Source organism: Drosophila sulfurigaster, chromosome X, assembly GCF_023558435.1.
Source record: "Drosophila sulfurigaster albostrigata strain 15112-1811.04 chromosome X, ASM2355843v2, whole genome shotgun sequence".
Taxonomy (NCBI): domain Eukaryota; kingdom Metazoa; phylum Arthropoda; class Insecta; order Diptera; family Drosophilidae; genus Drosophila; species Drosophila sulfurigaster.
In genome coordinates, this window is record NC_084885.1 from 16097169 (window position 1) to 16115675 (window position 18507).

The 18507-nt window shown below is 40.1% G+C and overlaps 2 protein-coding genes across 10 annotated transcripts in view; one reads left to right on the plus strand and one right to left on the minus strand.

The window, feature by feature from the left end:
• The window catches only part of LOC133848353 (putative uncharacterized protein DDB_G0271606), a 38398-nt gene that overhangs the window by 7363 nt on the left and 12528 nt on the right, over positions 1-18507 (plus strand). The gene's annotated exons all lie outside the window — the stretch shown is intronic.
• Positions 736-8695, minus strand: LOC133848359 (DNA-binding protein Ewg). Of its 8 annotated transcripts, none has more exons than XM_062283884.1 (7): positions 7710-8695; positions 7408-7623; positions 5897-6430; positions 4279-4404; positions 4081-4213; positions 3898-4019; positions 736-1538 (listed from the first exon to the last, which is right to left on the minus strand). In XM_062283884.1, the coding sequence occupies exons 1-7, from the start codon at positions 8397-8399 to the stop codon at positions 1341-1343; spliced, it is 2019 nt and encodes a 672-aa protein (XP_062139868.1). In that variant the 5' UTR covers positions 8400-8695; the 3' UTR covers positions 736-1340. The 8 variants fall into 8 exon arrangements, 6 of the variants coding, with proteins under 6 accessions (XP_062139868.1, XP_062139864.1, XP_062139867.1 ...); XM_062283880.1 differs by having other exon boundaries at positions 5873-6430; positions 7710-8543; XM_062283883.1 differs by lacking the exon at positions 736-1538 and adding an exon at positions 1801-1930 and having other exon boundaries at positions 5873-6430; positions 7710-8543.

Consider the following 18507-nt stretch of genomic DNA (forward strand, 5'->3'; position numbering starts at 1 on the left):
TTATTTATTATAATTAATAATTAAATTTAAAGTGAATTCTTGTTTACATTGCATGGTATTTTCTTCTTTTTTTCTGGTTGTCGTCGTCGTTCTTTTGGCCTAAGGTGAAATTTGTTTTGTTTTTATTCAGTATTGTTCAATATATAATATATATTTAGTTTAACGTTATCGACTAGATGTGATGCAAATGCAAATTTATTATATAGCGTGTCTCACGTGTGACTGTGTGTGTGTGTGTGATGTTGTATTCTTTTGTGTGTGTGTGTTTAACATACATACAAGTAACTCTGCATAATTCCTATATATAGTTAATACAATATAAGACGTATATATATATATATATATTTATATAGCTATGAGTACGTGCAGAAACGTTAAATGCGGCACCAAAATGAGGTGCCGAAAAATCGAAGAGCTTTTCTTTTACATATTTATATATTAATTATTTGTTTACGCTTAAGGATCCATTTTAATTGAACTATTTATAAAGACGACAAAAATTTCATTTAAAAATTAGTTACACCACTAAATTAAATTACGAAAAAAAAGGAATTGCATTTTTTGTTGCTGTCCGAAAACGTTTTCCATCAATTATTATTATGCTATGCGAAGACGTCTTTAAACTTAAAACAAATAAAAAAAAAAATGTTACAATAAATAATATATATATTTTGTAATATATATATATATTCGACTGGATATTTGTTGACTAGAATTGTTAATGATTTCTTCTGCTATTTTGTTATCTTTTTATTTTTGGTATTCTTTCTTTTTGTTTTGTTTTTTGTTTTTTTTTTTGTATATAGACTCGATCGATATACAAATAACTCGGAGCAACACATAACGAAGAGAGAATCAAATGAGAATTGCTTTAGCTTTGATTTTGCTTATTAGTTTTTTGTTGTAGCAAAACACCTTTCAGGTACTTATAAAATATTTTCGTTTATGCGTCGTGTATCTCGAGAGTATTTCTTTTTTGTTTTTTTTTTAGATGCGTAATCGTTACATATAATTATATCAAAAAATGTATTAATACTATGAGTGTGTGTGTGTTGGTGAGTGTTATCAAGCATTTACATTGCGTGATACGATGCTTGGGAGATCATCAATTTATATATAAATGAATGTGTGTATTTGTATTTATGCATGGTATATATATATATAGATTCCAATTGTGACTATTGCTCCATCCATCCATCGTCTTCCCTCACTGCCAGTCGCGTATCCAGCTGCATAATGGCGTCCACTGCTTACTCCATTATGTCCTCGTCCTGGAGTTCGTATATGTATTCGATAGTTCCAGAACCAGAGCTGGTGCCACTGGCAGCGCCCAGTTGCTTCTATTGCTCCATTATTATTGTATCCTCGGCCTTCACATTGCCGGAGTTGATCGCCTCCATGGCCTTGCTCAGCAGCGTCGCATCCTTCAGACTGACGACCTGCACCAGCTGCGGCTCCTGGCCAGGTCCACCCTGGATCATCATCTGATGCATGCCCGGCGACACTGTGATCGTCTCCAGCTGGTCGCCATTCTCCACCTGAAAGTGAACATAATAATACTCGTATTAGTATCTATATTTCAAGATCGAAAAGTTAAGTTAAGATTGAATTGATATTCCATTTACTTTTGTGTGTTTCGTGTTCGTGTTGAAGGTGGAAATCAAGCTTGTACTTACAGTAACTGAGGCATAAGAATGTTTAAAATGATATAAAACAGATCGCGAGACCTTGAAATTAAATAGTTGAACTTCTGCTAAGGAAAAAATAAATGAGAGTTAAATTATATATTTAAAAACAAAATTTGAAATTATAAAATCACAACAACAAAAGATTTATTCAATAGTTTTGTTTGGTTTGTTTTGCTTTGTTTTGTTTTTCTTTAGTTTTGGATCCATCGTTTGACACGTAATTAAAATTTGCTCTAGAACAACTACAATAAAAATAATTACAATCATAATCATAATAATAATAAACATAATCAGTAATAAAAACATTAAACACAATAATAATAATAAGCACAATAATAATTGTAATCAACATAAAAAATAATTGTATGCACTTCAATTTCATCTGGCCACACGACTTTACACAATATTCACAAATCTTTTTCGGTTTTTGTTTTTTTTTTTTTTTTGGTGTGTTTTCAATGGCAAATGTGGGCGGCGGTTCTTTAATATTATTTTTTAATTCACTTTCGGGTTAGTTTTTTCTTTTTACTTGCTACATTTTGAATGCAAATTGGCTACGTTGGACGAGAGTTTAACAAGATGACTATATGATTTCATTTATCGATGATTTATATGCTACTTTTTTCTCACTTTACAAAGCTGTTCCCAAAGAAGTTTTGGGAATTTGTAAAATTTCAAATAAAACTTGAATTTCTATTCAAGTGGCAATGTGAGAAATTTTTGTTTCCTGTTTGCCTTACAAATTCAAATATTCAATTAAGCTACATTCAATCAATTGCATAACATTTTCCATAGATTGCACAAAAAAAGTTACATTTTTGTTTTTTGTTTTGTTTGAATTAAAATTAACGTTAATTTTTGGCTTGTGTTGCATGGTTTTAACTATGTTAATCGATTTTACAAAACTAAAATTAACGAAAAAAAATATATGGTAAAACTAAAAATAAAAGCATAAATGTAATGATATAACTACATAATTAACTAAGAAATTCCATAATTGATGTTTTTGTTTTTTGTTTTTGACGATTGCTAGGAACATGATACAAATTTGATTTGATTTTGTTTAGTTTTATGCGTGTGTGTGTTTTGGTTTTGGCTTCAATTATCAACAAATTATAGAAATTATTCTTATTTTTTTTCTTTTTGGTTTGCGCTTAGTGTAAATTCAGTTAAAGGGGTTTTTGGGGGTGTGGGCAAGGGGTAAGGGGCAAGGGGCGTGGTTAGTAGTTTTTTGTATTAATTTGTGTACAATTAATTTGATTTGTGGTTTTTTAACTTTTTTTTTTTTTTTTTGGTTTGTTTGTTGGCATTCACATTCCTTTGTGCGCTTGTGTGTGTGTGCGTATCTATATGTACATGCATGTATGGCAAGTGTGTGTGCGTGTGTATGTGTGTGTGTGTTTGTTTTGTGCTTGCAGCGCCGCTTTGACTAGATTGGTTAGCTTGCTTTGGAGCCTTTGAGGACTGCAGCTTGGCAGTCGCTTTTTGTTTGTGAGGGAAGAGTGAGGGGTATGTTAGAGAGTGAGAGAGTGGGGGAGAAGGCGGCGTGGTCTGGGTGCTACTCCAAGTGTTCCACTTTAATGGTTTTTGCCGGCAGCTGCGCCTGCGCGCTGCTCGTCGTCAGACTCGCGCTGTCCACACAGCGTATAGATGCCGGCGATGCGGCTGCGGCAGCAGCAGCAACATCGCCGCCGCTCTTGCCGCACGGCGACAACTTGCTGCCGCTTGGCTGCTTGCGACGCTTTTGCGCTGCGGCCGCGCGACGACGCGTTGTTGTTGTCGGTGTTGTTGGCGGTGTTGCAGCCACAACTGGCAACAAGCGCTTGATAGTGTTGTTATTGTTGTTGTTGATGTTGTTGTTAGTGAGCATGCTATTGTTATTGTTGTTAAACGTGTTGCTGCTGCTGCTGATGCTGCTGTTGCCACTGCCACTGGCGGCCCAAAAGAGACGCGTCATTGGCGGCGCTTGCAGCGTTATCGCAGCAGCAGCTGCCGGCTGCGCTGTTGCAGCTGCAGCACTTGCAACAGTTGTTGCTGCCGACGCAGTGCGACGATTCAACATTCCGCTGGCATTGAGCACCGAAATGCCAAGCAACGAGGCTGCATTATTACTACTACTATTGCTACTGCTACAATTGTTGTTGTTGCTGTGGTTGCCGCTGTTGTTGCGTGTGTTGTGGTTGTTGTTGTTGCTGCTGCTGTTATCTACCTGCATGGGCGCCAGACAGACGGTGCTGCCATCGCTGTTCTGAATGTGCTGCATGTTTGCCATCACCGATTGATACATCGAAACGGGCACCGAAATGACATTGCTCACGGACACCGGATATCCTAAGGAGATGCAAAATATATCAACATTTCTATGGCAAGTGATTGGGAGTGCAGTGCTTACCCTGGCCATCCTCGGTGGTAATAAAGATCTGTCCATCTTGCGCCTCGGTCAGATCAACCATATTCTCATGCCCATTCACATCGGTCAGACTCTGCACCGTTTGAATTGTGGCGCCGCCTTCGCCTTGATGTAGCTAAAGGTACAAAGGTACAAATTGATTAACTTCGACTACTTTATAATTCACTCTATTTCACTTACCGTTGCCACGCCCTGCACTTGGGCGGTGGTGCCGTCGGGCAGCGTAATGATGGGATTATTGGGATCCACCTGGATGAGGGAAACGGTGCCATCAGCATTCTGCGACAGCACGGTCTGTGTCGTATACTGTTGAGTAGAATGTTTAATAAATATTAATGCACAGCTTTCTCTTTATGGGGTGAAACTTTGAAAGACGTTTGAGACAACAGAAATACAACAGAACAAAAAAAAAAGAACGCTTGGAAAATTAATATAAAAAAAATGCAAAAAAAATGTTAACAAGAACATGCAAAGGCAATTGTATTTTTGTTGTTGTTGTCGTGTGTGTGTGTGTGTTGGTGTGTGTGAGTATTTACATGTGCAGAGTGTGAAATGTTTGGGAACGCATGAAATGAAAACCATATTTAAAAGCAGCTGCAAAACGAGAAAACATCAATATAACCAAAAAAAAATCACAATAATTGGAAGAAAAAAATAAAGTATTAAAATAATATTATAATCACATATATATATATTTTTATCAATTGCAACGAGTGCGGTTAACAGGGCAAAATCATATAACGAACAGTTTTTTTTTTTCTTTCATAACATAATCAAATAAATAAAAGTCAAACAATATCATAACAAAAACTTAAGCGTGAGCATAATAAAAAACAGTTTGCAACCTTATCACAGTTGTTTGGCTAGTTGTCTTGTTTAAGAAGTTATTTGGTAATAATTTAAAAAAGGAAAACGAATTCAGATCTGCGTTTTATTCAAACTGAGCTATCAACTAGAAATTAAACCGGAAATGTAAAGTCTTGATGATTTTTAAGACGAATAACAATTTTAAATTACTAATTAATAACTCAAGCTTTAGCTGGAATATTATAAACATTTTCCATAATATACTAAATACTACTGGAATACTATTAACATTTTCCAATTTCTGAAGGAATTGTTTTTTTTTCCCACATAAATAAATTAAGATCTTAAATTGGTTTCAAAGACTTCTTCCTGATTCTCCTTATTCTAAAACTAGTTTCAACTATAACCAAAAACAGTTTAACTTAGTAATAAATGATATCATTAATCTGCGATCACAGTTTTGGCTAGTTCTCTTTTTCCTAAAGTAATAATTTAAAAAAGGAAAAACAAATGATTTGCACTTAATATTTAATAACTCGAATTAGCTCATGCTTTGGTCTTTTGAGTATATATTGGAATGCAATAAAAATGTTCTATTCTATACTTCATTCAGTACATAAAGGAAACATTTAACCATTTTCCAATATATACAGAATAGAGCGAAGTTTAATGATCCATCAAATGCCACTAATGGAATTATTTTTTAGCGCATCTATCAAGATCTATATCTTCTACCTATTTTTCAAAGACTCTCTTTGTAACTTAAATTGTAACTTTAACAAAAAACAGATTACAAACTAAGCAAAGAAATGGTATCTTCAATCTACGATCTAGTATGCTAACTGGATTCTCAACTCGAACAAGACAACTGAATAATAGAGCCAGCCAAGTGGAATGTTGCAAGCATGCTGTGATAATAGGAATTCTGGATTCGAGGAGGATTTGAGCTTGGTTGCGTTTTAGTTACAAGTTCTGAGAGATTAGTACGAACATCAACGTCGCTGAGCGTAATGGGCTCGATGCAAACTTGGGCATTGGCAATCTGTTGGGCGGTGACTGTTTGGGCAGCATTTGATTGTTGTTGTTGCTGCTGCTGCTGTTGTTGTTGCTGCTGCTGCTGCTGTTGCTGCTGTTGAGCGACGGCAGCCGCTGCCGCTGATGCACTTACAGCTGCTGCTGTCGTCGGCACCGCCGTCGCCGTTGCCGTTCCACTCGCCGTTGTCAGCTGTATCGTCTGTGGTTGCCCCTGTGTCACTGCCTGTATGTGCACCGTATTGCTGCCATGATGATGATGATGCTGTTGCTGTTGTTGCTGATGATGTTGCTGCTGCTGCTGTTGATGTTGCTGCTGTGCTGGCGCCTGGCATATTTCGATTTTCGTCGAGGCCGGCAGCGTTGCCGTTGTGGTCACATGCTGATTGTTCGTGCTCTGGATTATTGTCGGTGCCGGCGTATTCGTTTGGGCCGTGTGCGTGGTGATCACTGTGCCGGCGCTGTTGATCTTCACCACATTCACCTGCTGTGGCTGTTTTCGAGATTAACCATGTCAGACAGTGTGGCGTTAGTGTGAGTGAAATGTTAGTTGTGTGTTGGATGGGTGTGAGTGTGTTAAAGTGTGAGTGAGAAAGACAATCCCAGATAGAAACATTATGTTAGACTTGGTGACTTGACTTTCTCTCTCTCGAGATATACCCATAAACCATTAATATTAAGAGTGTACAACACGATGCTTTTGTGATTGCCCCCAAATAGATTAAGTTACTTTTGTTTTCTCATTATTAATATAGTACGAACTTTGAAGTATTTTGCATAACAATTCCCTACAATACTAAGCCAAAGGACTTTGCAATAAGTGCTTTAGATATATGTTAGTGTTCATTTCAATGATATCTAACCTACTTAAATATATAAATAATTCTAGCCGAACAATATTTTCTCGTATTTCATTGTTTTATTTTTAACTGTTTCAACAGAAAACTTCAAATTAATCCGAACTCTGTTTTGTATATTCTTTTCTATAATATCTTTTTATATAATATTTTTTATGATACTCATAATCATCAAAGATATAAACGTTCTTTTAATCTATATTCCCGAAATTTTTTTACATAAAATGTAGTTATAAACAGTTAAATTTGAAAGTTATGTTTATACATTTTCTTATCGCAAGAATTTACAAAATTGAGTCTATTTTCAAGTGTGAAACTTTATATTAAAAGTAAGAAAACAAAAGTAATTTAAACCAATTCTTATGAAATTTGTAGAACCCACGTACTATGCAGTTTCGGTGATGTGCAACAACATATGCAGTCTCTTCTATCGTTAATATCGAAATGTGGAATACAAAAGTTAAATTGAACATAGTCTTTCTAGTAACCGAGATGTTGTTGCTTATACAGACAGACTGAGCTATATTTCCTAAATGAGTGTGCAGAAAGATTCTGCGACAAAATCATGATAAAACCCTTCTCCAACTCTTAAGCTAGATGAGTCTGGACTCACCTGACTGTTGGTGCTCACCGCCGGCGTCACGGTTTGCACGGTCTGTATGGTGGGCGTATTCGATAGCTGTTCCATGTCCTCGTCCTCGTCGCCCGACTGCGATATCAGAGCGTTGACCTTATCCTCGTCGTCGGCGAATGTGGGCAAGAGATCCTCGCGTCCATGGTATTTGTAGCAATTGATGACAATCTTGCGCAGCGCATGCGTCCAGCTGATCTGTGATTTGTTGATGGTTGAAGGATGATTGTTAGTAAAGGATGTTCAAGATTTTGGGGCGGCTGTTGAACACCCACCCCACCCACCTTCTGCTTGTCATCCTCGGAGCGGGCATCCATGCGGACATTCGCCCACGGCAACTCCTTGGGCCACCACGGCGGACGCGTTGACTCTCTGCCCCAGCCGGGTTTGCCGCGTCCCGTCGAGTACTTCAGCATCAGCGGTATGAAGGCGCGCAGTTGCGCCTGCGTCATCTTCTCGACGGGCGTGGGAATGCCATCGATCACCAGGCCAGGCAACTCGAACAGCGACGGATCCTCTTGGGGTGGCGGCGGCGCCTGTTGGGCCAACGCATTGTCCAGTTCGTCCATCACAATGTTCTTCAGATTGCGCAGCACATCCTCCAGCGGCTTGGCACCGAACACCTTGTAGCTGGTATTCGGTTTGCCCGGCGTCGCCACCAGCACAACAGCCTGTTTGCCCACACGACCGGTGAATTCGTAGATGATGCCGCGCAGCTTGCGTAGCAGGCGATTCTGTTGACGCTTGCGCACCGATGGATTCGTTTCGAAGCAATGCGGACGCTTGCGCTTTTTCGAGCTCGCAATGGCTGCAGCGGCGGCCACGCCCACCGGACCAGCAGCGGCTAGTTGATTGGCCACATCGTCGTTGACCGCAATGGTATTGAGATCGCCATCGTATAAGCTGCCATCGCTGCTGATCAGCTCGTCGTCATCGTCATCGGTGGCCAGACTCTGGATGTCATCGTCGAGCATCTCGATTTTGTAGGTGGTGCCATTGCTTTGATTGCCGCCCGATGAGGATTGCGCCTGGGTGCCGCTGCTCGTTGTCGTGATCGTGGTGACATTGAGGCCGCCGCTGTTGGAGCTGTTGTTGCTGCCACCGCCGACGGTGTTCACAACGGTTGCATTATTGGCTGTGCCAACACCGCCGCCGCCGCCGCTTGTGGTGACGACGACATTGCCACCGCTGCGTTGGCTGCCGGCCGGCGCCACAACCAGCCGATAGCTTGTGGTGGCCAGCTTGCTGACTTCGGCTCCTACTCCTGCGGCTTAAGTGCGTCCTTTTATTGGCAGTGCTGCTGCTGATCCAGGTGGGTGTCGTTGTCGTTGTCGGTGGAGCTGACTGTGCGGCTTTGACTGTAATTCTTAAGGTTGCTGTGCAATTCAACGACTCCGAGTACTCCCTACGCTACGTGCATGCGCTAATCTTACGTGTCCTTGGAGAGCTGAGGAAGATTAATATGCGGAAACTATATTATTAATTTGCTATTTGAATTGTTCTTTTATCTTAACTAATTTCAAAGTTATCCAGCCGAACCACTTGCTAACCGGTTCAGCAAGGAGTTTGGACGTATATTATATCCAATTCAGTGATAAACATTCATCACTTAGGCAACTTAGCACATAACTGCTTTTGCATCACGAATCTAGACGAACCACTTGCGAACCGGTTCAGCAAATAATTAAGGAATATGCAAGTCAAGGTATCTAATTATTCAATTTTGTGATAAACATGCATCATTTATGCACTTTGCGGACACATAACTACTATTCAGTCTCCTTACTAGCGAACCGGTTCTGGTTAGCGGTTTACAGCTCAAGCACTTTATGGTATTCATCTTTGAGAGCACCCTGTTTATGATTTATTTGCTATTTGAATTATAATTTTAGCTACAGTAATCACAAAGATATCCAGACGAACCACTTGCGAACCGGTTCAACAAGGAGCTATCAACATTATACCCAATTCTGCATTGAACATCCATCACTTATGTAGTTTTTGGGTAAATAAGTGCTATTTTAAGACTCATCCTCATTAGCGAACCGGTTCAGCTTACATCACAAGCACATTGATATGGTATTCACATTTAAGAGCACCTCTTTTATTATTTGTTTGTTATTTGAATTATACTTTTAGCTTCACTAATGCCAAAAATATCGAGTCGAACCACTTGCGAACCGGTTCAGCAAGGAATTCAAGTGTAAGTTAAATCAGTGATTTCATTTATCCATTGTATGAATGTTCAATATAATCATCAACATCTACCGAACCGATTGATTATATAAAAAGCTTTTGCGAAACGCAGCTAAATCAGTTGTCAGTTGTTTTACTTAATTGTGCGGCATAAGCTAAAATTATTACAGAGGGCGTCTGTCAACGTCTGTCAAATTTACGATCAAGACTAGCTAAGACACGACTGTTAAACACCAACCCGATTTTAAAACGATTCGGGGAGGTCGATCGTTGCATTCAAGTGCCATATGCAGATGTCGACAAGGTGGAATGAGAAGCCGGTAGATAAGGGAGGGCTGGAGAGTAGAGAGAGAGAGAGAGAGAGAGTGCAGAAAGGAGAAAAGGAAATAAAAGGGGACTAGTGATAAGGGACGAAGTGAGTGAGAGAAAAAGCAAAGAGAGACGGAGGGAGTAAAAAAAGCGGGTTTGAAGCGAAGGTGGATTGAGTTCAATGCTTTGCCTCCCTTAATATTTGTGTAGACTGTTTCTAAACTTGTGTCCCGAACTGTTTGCATGCGGCGCAATAAATAAAGCGACAACAACAACACCAGCGATAAAAAAAATGTCAAAAAGCCATTACTGATAAGCGCTGAATGAATCAGGTCAAAAGCGCGCATGCGCAACATTCGACAGCAACAACAAAAAAAAAACCCGCACAACAACAATAACAAAAATAATGACGAGTAGAACACAACACGGGACAACAACAAACACACAATGTAAGCTCCATATACATGCATAATGAATTAGTACAAAAAACAACAACAACAACAACAGCAACAAGAACATCGGCAAGAATTTCGTGTTGTTATAACACACAGAGTGGCAGTCGCTGATTAGCGACGCCATCGTCGCTGTATAAACTAATGAATACGTACGTTAAGTACACGACATACACTACAGTGGACACTCGCTTCGAACGACAACACACCACAACCACAACAAATTCAAAATGAATCAGGCAAATAAGGAACGAAGTCGCTTTTGGTTTTGCAAAATGATAACAAGCTATCAGTCGACAGTGTGCACTCGCTAAAGAGAAGCTTTGATCTTATATACTATAGTATAGTATCCATTTTATTATTGTTAACATTTTTACGGAATTACGTGAATAATTGAAAAACAATTATTATCACAATATAAAAAGGTGTTACCATTAGCCAGTGCTCACTGTAGTTGCAGCTCAAATTACAACTGAGACAATCAAACTGATGGCAAGGTTGTCTCTAAGCAAAGCTCAATGATATTTCACTTGTCAAGTTTAACGGCTAGTGCTGCAGGAAGCTTCACTGTGGCAGCGATTGAAAATACCGACTAAAACAGCTTGAAGTTTAACCTAAAGGGATTCACTCTATTTGTTCAAATAAAATTAATGAATTTATTGCATTCTGAATCCTAAATCAACCGAAAATTTCCTCCCTTAAGATCGGTTGCATACTATAGTTGTCTCTTTCGCACACTAGCTCGCTCGATCAATAGTCTCAGGGGTTAGGAAAAAAGCTCCCACAATGCGCCGACTCAGCAGTTTCAACTGAATTATTTTGTCGGCCCCAACACAAAGTGCGGCCCTGTTTTTCACTAAACGCTGCACGTGCGCATTAACTATATTTTATATGTATTTTTTTTTACCATTTCATTTGTTTGGGTTTAACACACTCGACAGTTTTTTAATTATATATATTTTTTTTTGTAATTTGTAATTGTAATTTGCTTGCCTTTTGCTTTTCCCACTTATGAACGCACTTTTCTTTCACACACACAGCAAAAAAATATGTTTTAATTTTGTATTTATTTCGATTGGAGATTTAGTTAGTTTTGCTTGTTATTGTTTATTGCATTTTCGTTGGTCTCGTCTGGTTTGGTTTGCTGCTGTCGCTCTGCAGTGTTGGTGGCTTTTCCGCCTGCCCAGTGGAAGTTCTATTTGCGTTTGCTCAGACGACGACGACGATGCGACGCGACGCAACGCACACTGACAATAATAACAACAGAGTGGAATACAACAAAACAAAAAAAAGTGAAGCAAGTACGAAAGAAAAATAAATGCGCTGAAGAAGAGCACGGCAGAGATATGTATGTATGTAGATAGACACACACAGAGCAAACGCGGACGCGCGACGCAAAGCAAAGCAAAGCGAGTAAACGACGACGATGACAACAACAACTATGACGACGACGACGACAGCACAGAGCAAAACAGAACAGTGCGAGCGAGCGAGCTGAGCGACCACACTGCGCCAAACCACCCCACGGATTGACGCCGTGTGCTTGCAGTTTCATTTTCGGTGACGACGTCGACGACGACAGCGACGACGCAGGCGGCGGCGTCGACGCAGTTAAAAATCAATACTGCGCCCATGCGTCGACGTTGTCGCTTTGCGACGCGTGAGACGGCAGCAAGCGAGCCAAAAGCTATGCGACGACCAATGCAAGTGCGACAGAGATGGTCATACTAACGCTGCCGCTGCCTGTGCTGCCTACGTACATATGTATTGTATATATATATGTTCATAAAAACATACATGTACTTGTTGTTGTTAAAGCGAATAACCACAAGTACACACATACAAGAACACAACACAGCAAAACAGAAAAAGCCTTTGCCTTGCCTGCAAAAGTGCAAGCTCAGCAGGCTGGCGAGGTGTGCGCACATACACAACCGAAAAAAGCTTGCATGAAAAAAGCTGCTCTTGGCAGGTCAAAAGCTGTCACTTGCATGCGTGCCCAGCCTAATACGCCTCCTTTTACTCCACAAGTGTAAGAGAGACAACCATACATTATATACACAATACATACATGCATAATATGTGTTTGAGTTTGTGTAGAGGTCGGCAAAAGGGGCTGCGCAGCTACCCCCAAAGGCGAATCAGAAACATCCCCCACGCAAGCTTCACTGCAGCAGCAGCAGCACAATCTGCAGTCGTCGTCGTCGTCTCTGCAGCAGCGGCAGAGGCAGCGGCAACAATAAAAACAACATCGCACGCAAACGCATTACGCTTGGGCAATGAAATCATGCAAGTCGAACAGCGTGTGTTGTTGTTCTTGTAGTTGTTTATGGGCCATATGGCTACGCATGCACTGCTCGCAGCACACACCACTCACCACCCACCACCAGAGCAGCAAACAATGCCACCAGGTAGCATAAGCACCACCATTGTGTGTATGTGTGGAATTAGAACAAGCAACAACCCCCTAAGAACAGGGGCAGTGCAGGGTAGGGCGGAGTAGAGTAGGGTAGTGGGGGGTGGCTTGGGTTTGTATAGGTAAGCTCGTTTCACTTGCGCGTGCCAGGCAAACGAGAGAGTTATGTTTACAGTGCTGGCCGTAAATAATATGACAGTCAAAACAAAAGGCAGCTACGATTGTTATTGTCGGCAATAAATAAAAGCCAAACTTTTTGTAGAATTTCTATACAATGCAAGTGTTACTATTGTGTTGCTCTATATTCTATTGAAACTGCTGTTTTTTTACTTTTACAAGTAATACAAAAAAAACAAATTTTACAAGGTTTTCGGTGTTTATTTATTTTCAACTATCTCTTAATGCACCAATTCAATATTAATTTAAAAACAATAAGAACATTCTTTGCAGAATATGCTCTGATAGACCTTTGGTTGAGAATGAGAATTTATTTTTGTTAACCTATAAATTCCACTTAAAACAAATTAAAAGAGATCTTATATTTTATTGTCCTAGTTTAATACTTATAAACAAAACACATTCTTGGCTCAATATTTTTGATTTCAAAGGTGTGCTTACTTTTGTGGCCACTAGTGTATGCAGCTCGCTCGTATTTTGTTTGCTTTGGGGTGGTGCGTGCGCAACGTTCATGTTCACATGGCTTGCTCACGTGTCTCTGTCTGTGTGCGTGTGCGCTTGTGTGTTGTATGCGTTGAATCTGCGCAAAGTTGCTTTCGTGTGCGCTGAGAAGCATGCTACAAGCTTTGTCAAGTCAGTTAGAGATACACACACACACACACTCACGTGAGTGGGTCTAACAATGCGTGAAGGCGACAACTAGAATGCGCCAGCGTCAATCTTCAATGTGTATTTTTTGTTGATTACAAATTTGATCCGATCGAATAAACAGATAATGTTGTTGATACATAAAATCGAGAGATGAAGAGAGTGAGATAGAAGAGGAGGATGACATGTGATATGGACGATAGCCAGACATAAACATATAAATTGCACACAAATGAGGGTCACACTTGGCGCCTGCGCTTTGGTCACACTTTGCTATGCATTTATTCTATTATCGCCTATGGTTATTTTTATAGCGATAGCGAGAGAGGCAGAGAGAAAGAAAGCGAGCGCAATGCATATAAGAAAGAATACACAAAAGCTGTTTCAGTGAGCTGCGCTGCTTGCACACACACACACACACACACACATACAGACATACATACACTTGCATAAGTGCATGCGCCCGCCGCCTAGAATCTATTCTAAATACAAGCACACCCACAGACACATACATATGTGCTTGTGTATTTGGATGTGCAGGCGCTGGCAGCTCTCCCACTGCGTCAGCGCGCTCAGTAAGCAGCTCTTTGCTGCGCTCCACATTATAAATAATCAATAGCTATTGTTTTTCATGCGCGCTGTCTCGCTTCCGCTCACACACATACGCCCTCTCAGAAACAGAGAGAGAGAGAGCACGACAAAGAGAGAGCTTTTCGCTGCTCACTTTTGTGTGCGCTCCCATTGCTGCTGCTGTTGTACTTGACGCAACGTCTACAAAAACAATAAGACTGCGATAAAGTAGGAATATGGGAAAGAATGTAAAAGAAACAACAACAACAACGGCAACGACAAATATAAAGTTACGCATGCGGCGGCGGCCGCGACCGCGGCAGTGGCGACGGCGCACACCAACACCCAAAAAATTCTATCCCCCCCACCATTTCCATATATTTCACACAGCAACAACGCATGCCCTGTTTCATCTACATACACTCATATTCATATACATACATACTGTATGTACGTATTTATTTTGTTTCATTTTTGCCAGCACCTCAAATAAACGAAAACACACATAGTACAGGCAGCATAAGTAGAGTAATAAATGACTCAAAACAGTTCCAATTGGAACTGTACTTGTTCAACTAAGAATTTTCGAGTCAACCCCCCCTCTCAGACAAGCATGCTGCTGTTGTTGCTACAGTAGCGTCACATTTAGTGTGCCCAGTTAAAGCTTTGCTCTCCAACTCAGCATGGCTGCTGTGTGTGTATCTGTCCTTATTTCAAGGGTGAGCGCTGCTCACCAACCCCCATAAATACATACACTCACACGTACTATATACATATACATGCTTTGCTTACGCCCGCATGGCCAGGTCAACAAAAAAAAAAACCAGAAGAAAAAATTCGAATTGGAATTCGAGCTTGGAATTGGAATGGAAGCGAAAAAAGCAATACGAAAAGAACAGAAGTGGGGAAAAAGCGCCAGATGAAAATAGCCAGAAAAAGCATGTATTACGCATACGCCTTGTATGCAGTTACCTCTCTTCTGTCCCTTTAATTTATTATAAAATTATAAATGCAAAAAATGTTGCGCAGGGAACGGCGCATGTTTGAATTAGGGACACTCGCAGTAAGAAGTAACTGTTATATGGTCACAGCGCCGCTGCCGATGGTGTCTAAAAACAAGAACATTATTACATACATAACATACTCACAAACACGCACATAGTACGTATGTACATATATATGTACATATGTGTGTAACGAGAGGATACCCAAAGGCTCCAATGGATTATCTAACAGAAGTTACTCACACACACACAGAAACATACTGCAGCGACGCCATTTTTTCGTTTCCTTTGAATTAAATATATATATAACTGCTGCACAGAGCGAAGAAGTCAAATAAAATAGCATAGCATTTTGCGACTTTTGTTTTGTTTGTTGCTGTTGCTCAAGTCCAATTGGATTTTGTCGGATTTTGCGTAAAAAACTTTTTGCTTACTGCGGCTGTCTGCTCTGAAACTTTTGCGTTGCCCTGCGCGTGCACACACACATACGCAAACGATACGTGTATTGTAACTGTGAGTGTGTATGTATGCACATGTACTTGTATATGTGTTTGCTTGCTGGCGCGGAGCAGGCCCAGTGCGAAATTGCAGTGGAAAATCGAAAATTCTTCACGGCTGCGTCGCGCTCACACACACACACACACACACACATACAACTGTTTATATACATATATATGTGGATGCATAAATATAGAGGCTATGTGAATGATACGCACCTGCGTGTAAATGTGAACATCCAATGTTTTTAGCTTCTGCCCGCGAGTTGTTCTATTGATAACATACGCACACACACATACGTAAACGTACACGAACAGATAGATGTGTGTTGTGGGTATGGGTATTATTTATGCACATGTATACGGCTGCTGCACACACATTCGCACGCACGCACACATCCCACGGAAGAGATGGGGACAACTGACAACAAAAAATATACACACACGCGCGTTAGGAGTCGCGTTCTCGACGCCGCCGCCAACGTCGATGGGTTGTGTTGTGTTGTGCTATGTTGTTGTTTCCACTACTTATGAATCGCGGCTGCCGCTGCGTCGTCTGCGTCTTTTATTATCACAGCGGCATTTTACATTTGCGCACAACTGTTTCTTCGTTTTTTCGTCTTATTCTATTTTTTGCAGCTTTTGTTGTTTTTTTTTTATTTAGGTTCTAGCCAGCATGACCGCATGCTGCTTACCAGAAATTTCCTATTTTGCTGCACGAAATATACCAAATATACCGCATTTGCAATTTACTGGTCTGGTTACACTTAATATATTGTGATGGCGGCTAACTACCAAATGTGTGATAAAATAATCTCTTGAATTTCTTGCGGTTTAACTATTATTTTTACGATTAGTGATGCAAGACGTAAAAAAAATGACTGGTGAAATACCATTGGGAATGGGTTGAAACATCGACAGGTGACCACAGGATGGTTTGCCAAATATACTATCTCCGCAATGTTGGTATTATTGTTACCGTCGCTGTCACACTGCTTGCAGAGCTGCAATGTTGATAATGGTGTGTACAGAATTGTATCGATTAGTCGCTTAGGCGGGCAATTCAAAATTTATATATCCTGTGTTGTTGTCCGTTGTCCCTGAATGTGAGAACGCTTTCAAAGCATTTGTTTTCCAGTTGTTTTACAATCACACGTAAGCCCTTCACAAGGCAGCTAGCAATATCGTATGATAAAAGCAGCTAAGCGCGCCAAATGAAAGACTCACATGCAATGCGTAATGCACAATACTTTACACAAATCACAAGCACATAAAAAAAAACAATCACTCAAAAAAAAAAAAAATTTGAATTTTCAATTGCAATTAATTTGTATTAATTTATTTTGTTCGTATTGCTGCCGTGGCGACAAACCGATGTTAACTGCTGCCAGCTAAGGCGATGTGACGGCTTTATAAAACGCTGCCGGACACGACACACACACACACACTCACACACCCACATATACACTTGTGGTATACATTTATATACACATGTTGAGATTAGGATAATGCCTGATAAATAATGAAATGCTAAGCAACAGAAGTATTTTAACGAAAACTCTTAATATTTGTTGTGTCGCAAGCCCGCACAACAGTCACAAAACAGCACAACAACAAACTCAGCATAATTTTATAATTATTTTCATTACTCTTGCTCTCTCCCCCTCTCTTTCGTACATTCGGAAATCTTTTGCCTGGAATTTTGTAGTTTATCGCTTCGGGAGTCACCCATACAATAATATGAGCAAGGTTGCAGACCACAACAGACCCGACGCGAACATTACACATAATACCACCACACTATATAATGGTTTCTGAGGTTACGGTTCCACCATCTTGAATTCTTCAACTTTGCGGTATTACTAATGTTTTCCAATTCAAATTCAAATTGATTTTCTAGTTCAGATTTGATATTAAAAGAAGGATTTTCGATCAGAAGAGTAGGTTCTACAGCTGCAACGCTCACTTAGCCGGGATATGGTTTGTGTTTCTGGTTCTGTTTCTGGTTCTGTTTCTGGTTCTTGTTCTTGTTCTTGTTCATCAGCTTATCAGCAGACGCGTCACAGCTTCCTTGACGTCTCGCCGCCTCTATCGAGGCGGTTTCCCATACATACATACACACATGTGTATGTATGTGTGTGCAATATGTGACCGTTATAATTGTTGTCCGACATCATGAGGGTTCGGTCCCCTATAATCACACACACACACACACACACACTCATAGTCAACGGGAACGGTTTCAGCAACGACAAGTATATTTAGCTCGTATCCAATCTGATAACAACACATGAGTAAGTCCAGACTCGCGGATGCTTTGAATATTATTTTATATTATATTATCGAGTATTACGTCTACTTCTATCTCCATTTGGTAAATGTCAGTTCTCTTTCACTTAAGTTTTTCTGGAATTCTTCCGTGACTTAAGACGGTCTGATAACGTCTTTCTCTTGCTTTTTTCGGTTCAAATAATTTGGGTTGATATTAGACATAATTTTACCAGCAAATTTTATCCCGCTAATTCGTTGGAATTATCGCCCCGCATTTTGACCCACTTATAGCTGGAATTTGGGGGAAATTCCGTCACTTCGAATGCCAAGAGCATGACTTTTGTGTTAGGAACAAATTCTTTCTTTGTCTTGATATAGTTATATCCTTCTATTAGGAGGATATTTGGTATATGATCCTTATTGATCGTAAAACCAATATTACATACATATGTATATTAATATGACTAAGCAGATCTTTTGGAATCTGAATTAGTATACAAAATTATTTCAGATCTTTTGGAATCTGAATTAGTACACAAAAT